This window comes from Salvelinus alpinus, chromosome 28 (assembly GCF_045679555.1).
Source record: "Salvelinus alpinus chromosome 28, SLU_Salpinus.1, whole genome shotgun sequence".
NCBI classification, from domain to species: Eukaryota; Metazoa; Chordata; class Actinopteri; order Salmoniformes; family Salmonidae; genus Salvelinus; species Salvelinus alpinus.
This window is the reverse complement of record NC_092113.1, coordinates 6,100,179-6,111,946: the sequence shown is the minus strand read 5'-3', so window position 1 is coordinate 6,111,946 and position 11,768 is coordinate 6,100,179. Positions and strand designations below refer to the sequence as shown.

The window sequence follows — 11,768 nt, the reverse complement described above, 5'->3', positions numbered from 1 at the left end:
GAAACTCAACCCGACCAGGAGCAATAACAACTTGAGGTAGGTCTCTAAATTGGCTGTATCTTGCCCACCACTCATGAAAAATGGAGCAGATAGTATGTTAAAAAGATTTGAGTACCCCGAAGAGGTGCTTTCCCCCCAGCATATTTAGGGATTCCCAGACGGAAGCCACTCCTCAGTAAAGGGCACATGACAGCCCGCTCTCAGATCATGTGAAACAAGATTCTCTGTTTGGATGAAACCAAGATTGAACTTTTTGGCCTGAATGCCAAGCGTCACGTCTGGAGGAAACCTGGCACCATCCCATCGGTGAAGCATGGTGGTGGCTGCATCATGCTGTGGGTATGTTTTTCAGCGGCAGGGACTGGGAGACTTGTCAGGATCGAGAGAATGATGAACGGAGCAAAGTACAGAGATCCTTGATGAAAACCTGCTCCAGAGCACTCAGGACCTCAAACTGGGGCGAAGGTTGACCTTCCAAAAGGACAACCACCCTAGTCGCACAGCCAAGATGACGCAGGAGTGGCTTCGGGACAAGTCTCTGAATGTCCTTGAGTGGCCCAGCCAGAGCCTGGACTTGAACCCAATCGAACATCTCTAGAGAGACCTGAAAATAGCTCCCCGCCCAACATGATAGAGCTTGAGACGATCTGCAGAGAAGAATGGGAGAAACTCCCCAAATACAGGTGTGCCACGCTTGTAGCGTAATACCCAAGAAGACTCAAGGCTGTAATTGCTGCCAAAGGTGCTTCAACAAAGGACTGAGTAAAGGGTCTGAATACTTATGTAAATGTGATATTTCCATTTTTTTGTATTTAATACATTTCTAAAAACCTGTTTTTGCTTTGTCATTATGGGGTATTGTGTGTAGATTGATGATGGAAAAAAAATATTTAATACATTTTAAGATAAGGCTGTAACTTAAGAAAATGTAGAAAAAGTCAAGGGGTCTGAATTCTTCCCGAATGCACTGTATATATTGTATGTGGGAGTCAGTCCATGGCAGAGCGCGAACATAGTGCAAAGAGCAATGTGTGCAGCTCTATTTAGCACAATTAGCACAAATGTTTATTTTTTATACACTGAGTATACAGAACATTCAAGAAAATGGTCCACCACCCAAATGACATCCAGCCAACTTCCACTGCAGTGGTGTAAAGTACTTAAGTAAAAATACTTTGAAGTATTAAAGCTACTTAAGTAGTTTTGTAGGGTATCTGTATTTAACTATTTGTATTTTTGACAACTTTTACTTTTACTCTACTATATTCCTAAAGGAAATAATATACTTTTTACTCCATACATTTTCCCTGAAACCCAAAAGTACTCATTACATTCGAATGCTTAGCAGGACAGGTAAAATGGTCCAATTCACACGCTTATCAAGAGAACATCCATGGTCATCCCTATTGCCTCTGATTTGGCGGACTCACTAAACAAGGCATGGGTGTGTACCTTCTCGACCTCTGAATGACCCTGCTGGTCATCTATGTACGTTTGAACATCTTGAAGAAGAATCTGGGCTTAATGGCCATGTACTATCTCCACCCGTCACAACCAGAAGAGGACTGGCCACCCCTCAGAGCCTGGTTCCTCTCCAGGTTTCTTCCTATGTCCCTGCCTTTCTGGGGAGTTTTTCCTATCCACCGTGCTTCTACATCTGCATTGCTTGCTGTTTGGGGTTTTAGGAAGGGTTTCTGTACAGCACTATGTGACGTCTGCTGATGTAAAAAGAGCTTCATGAATATATATTTTTATTTTATTTGATAGAACATAAGGCAGAGGGAACATAGACATGGTCCCTCATAACAAAACAGACAAGACAGAAAAACTAAACCAGCTCTGATTTACATTGCTTTGACTGAAAGGTTAGCCACAATATGACATTTGCATTGCTTCTAAGTGTGCAGTGGCTCTCTTCTTCTCTCCTGCACCTTAGTGGCCCAGTCTGCACCTTGAGTCCAACATACCACCGATACTGCAATGAAACTACAGTCGAACACCATTTAATTGCACTGTCACTTGACTGTGATTGATATTGTCACACCGGACTCCTCTTTCATGGGCTATTACAATTATGCAGTTCATTTCAATGGAAAGCTAACTCTACTGTATGAAAAACAAATGTTAAAATGCAAATGTGCACACCCTCACTTCATCACCGGAAAAGATGCAAAACCATCGACATCCAGATCCCCCTCCCTCCATTCCACCTTCTTTCCACTCCACCCATCCACCCTAACATAAGAAGAGGTAGATTGCCCGTAGTTCCAGTTCAGAGCTGAGGGTTGTTGAGGTTGAGGTATGGGTGTGTGTATCGTCCTGGGCTGGTTGGTACTGGTCCTGACTGGCCACCAGCTGACTGAGGGAACCAGTCTGCAGCTTTCAGGGGACTACTCCATCTCGTGTTTCTTTCCGCTCCACAATTTAGCCACCTCCAGCTCCAACCTACCAGACCTGGGAGCCTGCAAAAAGTAAGTTCAATAGCAAAGATCTCACAAGAGGATGTTGTTAATCTATTTCACTGGCATTTTAGTTCATTTTAGACCATCAGTAAGTTTTTGTGACTTGACTCGATCACTTTCTTTCGATAATGGATTTATCTTTTAATGTCTTTTTATTCTGCTTGCAATCAATTCACTCCGATTCAGAGGCAAATCTAATAAACATGGGTATCATTTGATACAAGCCATGAGATTCGCTGTGGAGAAGATCAACAATGGCACAAAAAACCAACATCTTCTCCCAGGGGTGACGCTGGGTTACCAGGCGTATGACATCTGCAATACACCAGCCAGTGTCCTGGCCACTCTGGACCTGCTGGCCCAACAGTTACAAGGAACTTCAGGAAACAAGACAGGTGGTGACCAGAGAGCAGTGGCAGTGATTGGGCCTGATAGTAGCAGTTACACCTTCACCCCGGCTGCAATGCTGGGCTCCTATCTGGTGCCACAGGTACATTGTATTTCCCAAGTTCAGTTATTGGTAACTGGTGAAACTAACGCTAGTCTGTTTGCCCTCTAGACTAAGAATGGAACACATTTGTGACCATTTGTTTTTGTCTTCTATTGCTCTTCTATCTATATGTTTAAATGTCTTCTCCTTGCCTCCTATGATTTCACATTTTTTCCATTTATGTATCCTTTATTTTTTCTTCCTCCTCCTCCTGGTCCCCCCTTCTGGTCCTCCTCCTCCTGGTCCCCCCTTCTGGTCCTCCTCCTCCTGGTCCCCCCTTCTGGTCCTCCTCCTCCTGGTCCCCCCTCCTGGTCCTCCTCCTCCTGGTCCCCCCTCCTGGTCCTCCTCCTCCTGGTCCTCCTCCTGGTCCTCCTCCTCCTGGTCCCCCCTCCTGGTCCTCCTCCTCCTATTTGTGATTTTTTTGTCTAGATATCCTATGAAGCCACAAACGAATTGCTGAGCAACAAGCACCTCTACCCATCCTTCTTCCGCACCATCCCCAGTGACAAGAACCAGGTGGACGTCATGATCCAGCTGCTGGTGCGTTTTAACTGGACCTGGATCGTTCTACTGGGCAGTGATAACTCCTACGGCCTCCAGGGCATGCAGAGGCTCTCCCAACAGGCGGCCTACTACGACATCTGCATCGCCTACCAAGGAGTCATCCCCGACCTCACCATGGCCACCAACCAGACCATGAGGAGCATAGTCAAGGACATCTTGAAGACCAAGGTCAACACTATTGTTGTGTTCTCCAGCAAAAGCAAAGTTAGTGGGTTCTTCCCATTTGTCATAGAGCAGGGTGTAACTGGTAAGGTGTGGATAGGGACAGAGGACTGGTCAGTGGCCACTCTAGTGTCGGGGATACCAGGGATTCACACCATCGGGACTGTTCTAGGTGTCTCCATCAAATACGCAGCCATAGCTGGGTTTGAGACGTTTGAAAGCCATGTTGTTGCAAAGTTACTTAGGGACAACTCCAATGGAGTGGTTGACCTGAGGGTTGAATGTTTGCAAAATACGGATCTCTATAGCATGGCAGTAAAAAACTTATCTTTGGATGGCTATGACATGACATCCTCTTATAATGTTTACAAGGCTGTATATGCTGTGGCCCATGCACTGCACCAAGCACTTGGTTGTGACTCAGGTGAATGCCAAAAGATTGAAGTACAACCTTGGCAGGTGAGTGTTTTCAAAATGATGGTACTGAAGTCAAAAAGCCCACTCTGAAGAAAGTGAGCACAAGTTCACGACACACTTGATATCTATGTACTATTGAAAATCTACAGTGAACAATGTTCACTACCACAGGTATGTTACAGTCATGTTTAAATTGGTGCATGCTTTTCTTCCTCTGTCTCTCCCTCAGCTTCTGCCACTGTTAAAGCAGGTGAGATTCTCTGTTGAGAACTCCTCTGTGTACTTTGATGAGAACGGAGACCCGCCCACAGGATATGACATCGTGACCTGGATTTGGAGGGGAACAGAGTGGTCTCTCCGAGTGGTGGGCTCTTACACTCCAGACCCCACTGACCTCACAGTGGACCCTGCTCAAATTGAATGGGCTAGTGACATTGACAACCTGGGAAAAGTATAGCCACAATATTACAGTATTTACACAGTAGTATTACAATCCATTGTCAGATGAAATTGAAGAATGATTTTGGGTACTAGAATTGTAGAAACTAGTCATAGAGAGTGGAAACCATGGTTACATGTGGACTTGGAAAACCTGTGTGTGTGTTGTTTTTATTGTGGCTGTGTCCAGGAGGTGCCTGCATCAATATGCTCTCCAGAATGCCCTACAGGTCACAGGAAGCTGCAGACAGGACAACACAAGTGCTGCTTTGACTGCCTGGCCTGTCCTGCTCACACCTTCCTCAACAGTACCGGTGAGATTACAGTCACACACCCACTGTGCACATCCATAGTTCATCCTCTATCTGTAGTGATTTGAATTGTGCTGTTTAAAAGTGTCCAGCAGGTGGCGGATGTTGCCCCTCTCATAAACTGTCGCTATAGCAGGGTTGTCAAACACACCGCCTGGGGTCCAATCTGGCCCACGGGTGAGTTGAGTAAAAACGTTTTTTAAATTTAATTGTAATTTTTTTCTGTGGGGGGGGGGGGTAAAATAATTGGGGAGGTAAACAAACATTTTTGGGGGGGCAACAAACTCAATATACTTTAAAATGACTAAAACCAAATCTAAACTGTGTAGAAACGATAATGGACCTATATTAACAGTTTATTCACTGTCCAGCTCACTAATAATCACAGTGCACACACAGTCAGAGAGCATCAAAAATTCCCAAAAAGGATGGATGGAGGACTATTTTTAGCTAATTTTGACGGCAAGGAAACAACTCCAGACCTCGTTGAAGACTGAATGCAGCCCCCCGAGGGGAAAAGTCAGTTCGACACCCCTGAGCTATAGCAAGCAGCTGGTAGTAGCACAACTAGAATAACAGTGATAATGCAACTGTCTCTGATAGTGTGAATATCAGTGATATCTGTTTTAAAATCAATACTGAGGATATATGTAAACTCAATTCATGAATGTAAACACCATCTTCTGAACTGGTTGAACTAAAATAAATCCTGTAAATGTTGAACTGACCCCAGCCTTGATGTTATGATATATATGTCACTCTATAGGATCTACCTGGTGCCAGGTGTGTGAGCTCCACCAGTGGTCCACAGAAGCGAGCAAGGTGTGTCTGGATCGGACGGTCCTGCTGCTGGCTTGGGACGCCCCCCTGTCTCTTGCCCTGCTGCTCCTCCTGGCTCTGACCCTGTTCATGACCCTTGGGTCAGGGGTCGTCTTCCTCCTCAACCTGGGCACCCCTGTGGCCAAGTCGGCTGGCGGGCGCACCTGCCTGGTGATGCTTCTGGCCCTAACCGCGGCGGCCGCCAGCACCCTGTGCCACTTTGGCCTCCCGTCTCGGCCCGCCTGCCTCCTCAAGCAGCCCCTCTTCGTCTTCAGCTTCACCGTGTGTCTGGCGTGCGTCACCGTACGCTCCTTCCAAGTGGTCTGCATCTTTAAGCTGTCTTCCAAGCTGCCCCGTGCCTATGATACCTGGGCTAAGAACCACGGGCCTGAAGTCACCGTCCTTGTCGTGTCCATGACAGTGTTGTTGATCTCTGTGCTCCGGGTTGCTCTAACCCCCCCGTACCCCTCCCAGGACGTGGCCTTCTACTCCAACTGCATTGTCACAGAGTGTAGTAACACCCTCTCTTTCGGTGCCATGATAGAACTAGCCTACGTCTCTGTGCTCAGCATGCTCTGTTTCTCCTTCAGTTACATGGGCAAAGACCTGCCAGCCAACTATAATGAGGCCAAGTGTATCACCTTTAGTCTCATGGTCTACATGATCTCCTGGATCAGCTTCTTCACCATCTATTTTGTCACAAGGGCAGAGTTTGCCATGGCCATGCATGTGCTGGCCATAGTGTCCAGTGTGCTCGGTATACTCGGTGGTTATTTCATGCCTAAGGTCTACATCATGGTGCTGAGGCCCCAAATGAACACAACGGCCCATTTCCAAAACTGTATTCAGATGTATACCATGAACAAACAGTGAAATATATGTGTCTTTCATAGATTGCCTTTTGTATTTCCTGATACTTATTCCAAATCCATTGCATAGGTATATGGCTTTAAAAATGCCATAGTACATGTTGCTCTGCTCTTAGCTAAGGAGGAAGTAAATGTTGACCGTGCACATTTAAATGTATGTATAATGTTCTCGAACATGGTTGTAATGTAGTTATGAGGTTAGCTTTCTAAAGCACTCCTTTTCGACTTAGCGAAGTGTGTGTTTTTACTGGGGAGAATTCAGAATACCAAAGCTAAACCTCTTTGGCTGCATCTGGTGTTGTGCTCTTTCTTCAGTGTCTGTGTGGCATATGTTTGGCCTCTCTTTACAAGAATAGAAAGTGGTATTGTGGGCAGGCCATAGAGAGGTGCCTTGCCTTCTGTTGGTGTGAGTGCCTGTCTGTATGTGTGCCCTCTTACTGGGCATCTGTGGTGGCAGGTTTCAGGAGCTCAATTGGACAGCCTGTAAGCCTCTGATTTATACCCAGCTATCCCAAAGACCCATACACATGTCCCATAGTTCTCGGTTTTCAATCTAAGTGTGTGAGTCAGTAGCCTATTTGAAGAATCTGCATATGATTATTTATGCTTAAATCAATTCATAACCTTTTCTTTGTATAGCGCTATTTGAAATAAATAAACCAACAAATAAAATGACCTAGTTTTCCTTCTTTGTATTTCATTAAAGGAAAATTCCACCACTTTTCAACTTCATAGTCATTATCTCCAGCACCATACCAGTGTCTACTGTCTACATATGTGAAAACTGCACATTTCTACATTCTGTGGGTAAAAAGAGTCCACTATGTGGTTCCATAGTGTAGTGGTTATCACGTCTGCTTTACATGCAGCAAGTCCTGGGTTCAAGCCCCAGTAGAACCATGCTTTATTTGACCGAGAGACTGAAAAACAGCTTTTATCTCAAGGCCATCAGACTGTTAAACAGCCATCACTAACATTGAGTGGCTGCTGCCAACATACTGATTCATCTCTAGCCGCTTTAATAAAGTAAAAATGTTTTTACTTTTGATGGAATTATCAAATTGCACTTTATAACTACGAAACTTATAAATATATGTAGACACTATAGACACTGTTACCACATGCAGACACTGATATGGTGAAGGAGATAATAAATTAGGTTTTAAAAGTGGGAGTATTGCACTTTAATGTGTAAAACTGTCTTTTTGATAATGCAAAACGTTCATACTTAAACCAAGCTTCTTAGGGGGAAACTATTGGAAAGTTAAATGTGGATTTTCTTAAATTTGTTAGTCAAATTTGACAAGACATTTAATGGTCAAATGAACTAGTTAGAACAGAATCTATGGAATGCAAGATCCACTACAATTTGGTCAAAAATCACAATCCCGGACAAAAGGTTATTATTTATTTAAAATTGATTGTTGTTTTATTGTCATACAAATGTCATACATAGTTTAAAGAGCTTCTTTAAATGCAATATAAAACATCTGAAAAATAACAGTACTATTACAAAGCATACCAACATACTATTGCCTTTATAAAAGATATGTCCATAAGATAACAAAACAATGAATAACAATAGAGAAATATCCTCAAAGAATTGCTGTCAAAAATACAGTAGCCTATTGTAGATGCTGTTACATCTATCATATAACACGTGGACTCCACTGGAGTAAGAAAAAAATTCAAATTTCACAATAATAGATCATAACTCAATCGGCAGCTATATTCTTCACTGCAAATGGAAATCTAATTTGATAAAACAAGAGAAAAAACATCCTTCACAAAAAAGTGTCTACCCTCACTTCAAATATGCCACAAATGTGCCACACATATCTGTCCATCAATGTGATGAGAAAATAAGAGCTCAGCAAACCCACAACGGTTGAGCAGGTTGGAAATGCATGTTTCCTACATAGTGAGGGACATACAGTCCATTGTTTCCCTCAGGTTTTAGAGTGACTTCAGTCCACTGTCTTTCTCTACCAGGGCCTCCAGACTGGGCCTTTAGCTCCTGTGTCCTGGAGCGTGGTGTTGGCGTTAGTGGTGGGTCGGAGGGTGGAGGAGACTGGGGAGGTGGAATGGCCCATTAGGTGCTGCTGGATGGATCTCTGGGCCTGGGTGGAGAGCTGTTGCTGGAGCCCCTGAAGAGGTCCAGCCGAGGTGATGATGGAAGTGGTGTCTCTCTTGGGGCTTCCGGACAGGAACTGCAGAGACTCCCTCCAACACTGTGAATAACCCTCGCCGTAGTCCCTCTGAGATGGATCCGGCTGCAGCTGCTGCCTCAGGAAGCTCACGGTCATCTCCAGGATATCGGCTTTCTCCAGCTTGGTGTTGGGGTCCTGTTTGTGGAACTCCTTCTCCAGGATGAGCTTGAGCTGCTCGATGCAGCCGTTGATGCGATCCCGACGCATCTTCTCCACGATGGGTTTCCTTATCTGACGCAGAGAAGAACATTTGATTAGTCTACAGCTCTAATATATGACATCAATAAACTGAAAAAGCCACAGTAAACATACACACTTTATACTGTATATACACATTGATTGAACATCATTTGCATACCTTAATGTCTTTTTCTGCAAACCTCAGGTGCTGGAAAGAGAAGTTGGTTGAACAGGGAGCCATGTCTGTAGGTGTGAGAGAGTGACAGGTCTGTCTGCTAGTTCTCCTGGGCTGCAGTGTGGTCTGGGCCCTCTAAGGGATGTCTCCCCCTTTTATATAGCAAGAGATTACCATGACAAAGCCATGTGGCCCAGACCTGGCTGGGGTTCCCACACTACTGAGACCACAGGGCCGCCCATCGCAACAATAGGAGAAACATCAATAACTTGATGGATTATGGGGTAGTAGAGGCAACACAGAGATGTTTCCCAAGATAAGCTATTAACTACTGATTAATAGATTAATAGGTGAAAACATTATACATGCAATTAACATTACATCTGGGTTATCATACCTATCAAATGAGAAAACTATGACGTAAAAACAAAAAGCCAACACACTTCTGAAGGGAAGAGCCCTCTTAAAAGAGGGTAATTTAGACCGTAAAGAAAAGATCTGAGTAATTTCAGAACCCTTTCATTTCTAACACAATCTTGCCAGTATAATTACAAAATAAAATTACTCTGGAGAGTTATCTTTCTCTCCAGACAATTTTGTTCTTGTAATTAACCCAACATTAGTTGAATTGTCGCATCGTTTCAATAAAATACATACAATTTGGATACAATTCATTGTATATATGCAGTCAGTACTGCAACAGTGTGGTTACAACACTTTTGAAAGTTCGTGGTATCGTAACCATTGGGCTTGTATTGTTATAAAAATGATGCTAATGCTAAATTATGCTCATGTCTGATGAAGAAGACATTCACATAGACACAGATGGCTGTCGCTGTGTTGGAATGTGGGAGGTACACGCACTTACGTATATATCAAACTTTTTGTCACACACCCCACACACTTCGTCCAGACAAGTAGCCTCCACTTTGACAGACAGTTGACATTTAACCATTGTGTTATCTATTGTCTGTATCTCTGTTCTCATTGGCTGTCGAGTGTGGGAAAGCTCAAGACAACTCATGCCCACATGTGGATATATTGCCCCCAGGAAAGATTCGTTCTAGAATGTTTAGTCCCACAACAAGTGTTTAGTTTATTTTTCCAATTCAAAGTATGACTGAAGAGGTATTTTATCTCATAGACGGTAAATATCGTGGCATTAAATACAAAGAAGAGGAACTACAGTATAACATTGTAACTAATAAGAGAAATTGTTACTTTCCCAAGAAAAATACCAGAACTCTCATCTGTGATCAATGCTGGACTATGTGCTGCTGGACCAGAGTGGGGAGACTGGGGACAATGCCACAGTCACTGGCAGAGTGCAATGGTTGTCTTTCAGGCAGTGCAAAGGTCACACATGTCTGGCCTGGCCTGTGGGTGCTGTGAGGAGAGTACTCTCCCTAGTTTCCCACCAGTCCCTAGCACTGGGGTAGATGAGCTACAAAAGCCAGGCCGCTCCCTCAATGCCCCATTGGGAATGTTAATTGATCCTTTGTTGCAGAACAAACAGAAACCCTATGTCACAGACCATCTGGGAAAAAAATCAAGTTAATGGGGCCTTGCACATCGACAAAGAGCTACAAGAGCGCCCTGTCTTCTTCTTCCACTTTGGCCTGATGAATGTTGAACATTTCAATGGAGTTAAAACTACTCATAAAGGGGAATTTGTCAACTACATCTATACAATAATATTTTTTAACTGTTAGCTAGACATTCCCTTTTGGCTAGCTGTGCATTGATCACATTGACAGTGTGGGGAAGGGAAGGATTTGGATAGCTGTGCATTGACCACATTGACAGTGTGGGGAAGGAAGGTTTTGGCTAGCCTTTGTCTGGGGTCTTTTAGTGTGTGTGAACAGTGACCCACCCAAAGATAGACAACAGTCAGTCTGAATTCCTGCCATACACTCTGGACTGCCAGGCCTGTGGTGGAGTAAGGCTGGTTCCCATCAGCCCTGTGCCTTTGGGAGTGTGCTAGCTCCTGTTTCCCACACTCTCTGTCCATTCACCGGCCTCAATAAGGGGACAATAGAAGTGTGTCTTGTTACACATCACATTAGCCACGGTGTTTGATCTCTGGTTGGAGGGAGGGAGGGCTCCGTAGTCACCGCCAGACCATCTGCAGGACTAACCCTGAGAAACTTGTTTCAAACTTTTTGCCACAATAAAAAGGATACGTATTTCTTGGCCCAAGCAAGTCTCTTCTTCTTATTGGTGTCCTTTAGTAGTGGTTTCTTTGCAGCAACTTGACCGGATTCACACAGTCTCCTCTGAACAGTTGATGTTGAGACGTGTCTGTTACTTGAAAAGCATTTATTTGGGCTGCAATTTCTGAGGCTAATGAACTTATCCTCTGCAGCAGAGGTAACTCTGGGTCTTCCTTTCCTGTGGCGGTCCTCATGAGAGCTAGTTTCATCATAGCACTTGATGGTTATTCCAACAGCACTTGAAGAAACTTTCAAAGTTTTGGACATTTTCCGGAATGACTGACCTTCATATCTTAAAGTAATGATGGACTGTCGTTTCTCTTTGCTTATTTGAGCTGTTCTTGCCATAATATGGACTTGGTCTTTTACCAAATAGGGCTATCTTCTGTATACCACCCCTACCTTGTCACTGAAGGGGTTAATAAATTGTTTTATGATGAGTGTTGTGCCCTTCAGAC

The 11,768-nt window shown here is 44.1% G+C and overlaps 2 protein-coding genes across 2 annotated transcripts; one reads left to right on the top strand and one right to left on the bottom strand.

The window, feature by feature from the left end:
• The first annotated feature begins 1,150 nt into the window (after positions 1-1,150).
• Positions 1,151-7,196, top strand: LOC139557003 (taste receptor type 1 member 1-like). The gene is made up of 6 exons (XM_071371257.1): positions 1,151-2,471; positions 2,649-2,952; positions 3,382-4,137; positions 4,325-4,546; positions 4,727-4,847; positions 5,611-7,196. The coding sequence occupies exons 1-6, from the start codon at positions 2,302-2,304 to the stop codon at positions 6,534-6,536; spliced, it is 2,499 nt and encodes an 832-aa protein (XP_071227358.1). The 5' UTR covers positions 1,151-2,301; the 3' UTR covers positions 6,537-7,196.
• Positions 7,197-7,923: 727 nt separating this feature from the next.
• LOC139557002 (transcription factor HES-5-like) lies at positions 7,924-9,222 on the bottom strand. Its single transcript, XM_071371256.1, has 2 exons — positions 9,101-9,222; positions 7,924-8,973 (listed from the first exon to the last, which is right to left on the bottom strand). Exons 1-2 carry the CDS (start codon positions 9,161-9,163, stop codon positions 8,518-8,520), a joined length of 519 nt encoding a protein of 172 aa, XP_071227357.1. The 5' UTR covers positions 9,164-9,222; the 3' UTR covers positions 7,924-8,517.
• Between the last annotated feature and the right edge of the window lie 2,546 nt (positions 9,223-11,768).

Excerpts from the sequence above, each read along its gene's own strand:
- LOC139557003 (XM_071371257.1), top strand. The coding sequence starts at position 2,302 with ATGGGTGTGTGTATCGTCCTGGGCTGGTTGGTACTGGTCCTGACTGGC. Across the intron at positions 4,547-4,726 it reads ACATTGACAACCTGGGAAAA|GTGCCTGCATCAATATGCTC; the intron begins GTATAGCCACAA and ends TGTGTCCAGGAG. Across the intron at positions 4,848-5,610 it reads CACCTTCCTCAACAGTACCG|GATCTACCTGGTGCCAGGTG; the intron begins GTGAGATTACAG and ends GTCACTCTATAG.
- LOC139557002 (XM_071371256.1), bottom strand. The coding sequence starts at position 9,163 with ATGGCTCCCTGTTCAACCAACTTCTCTTTCCAGCACCTGAGGTTTGCA. Across the intron at positions 8,974-9,100 it reads TTGCAGAAAAAGACATTAAG|ATAAGGAAACCCATCGTGGA; the intron begins GTATGCAAATGA and ends TCTCTGCGTCAG.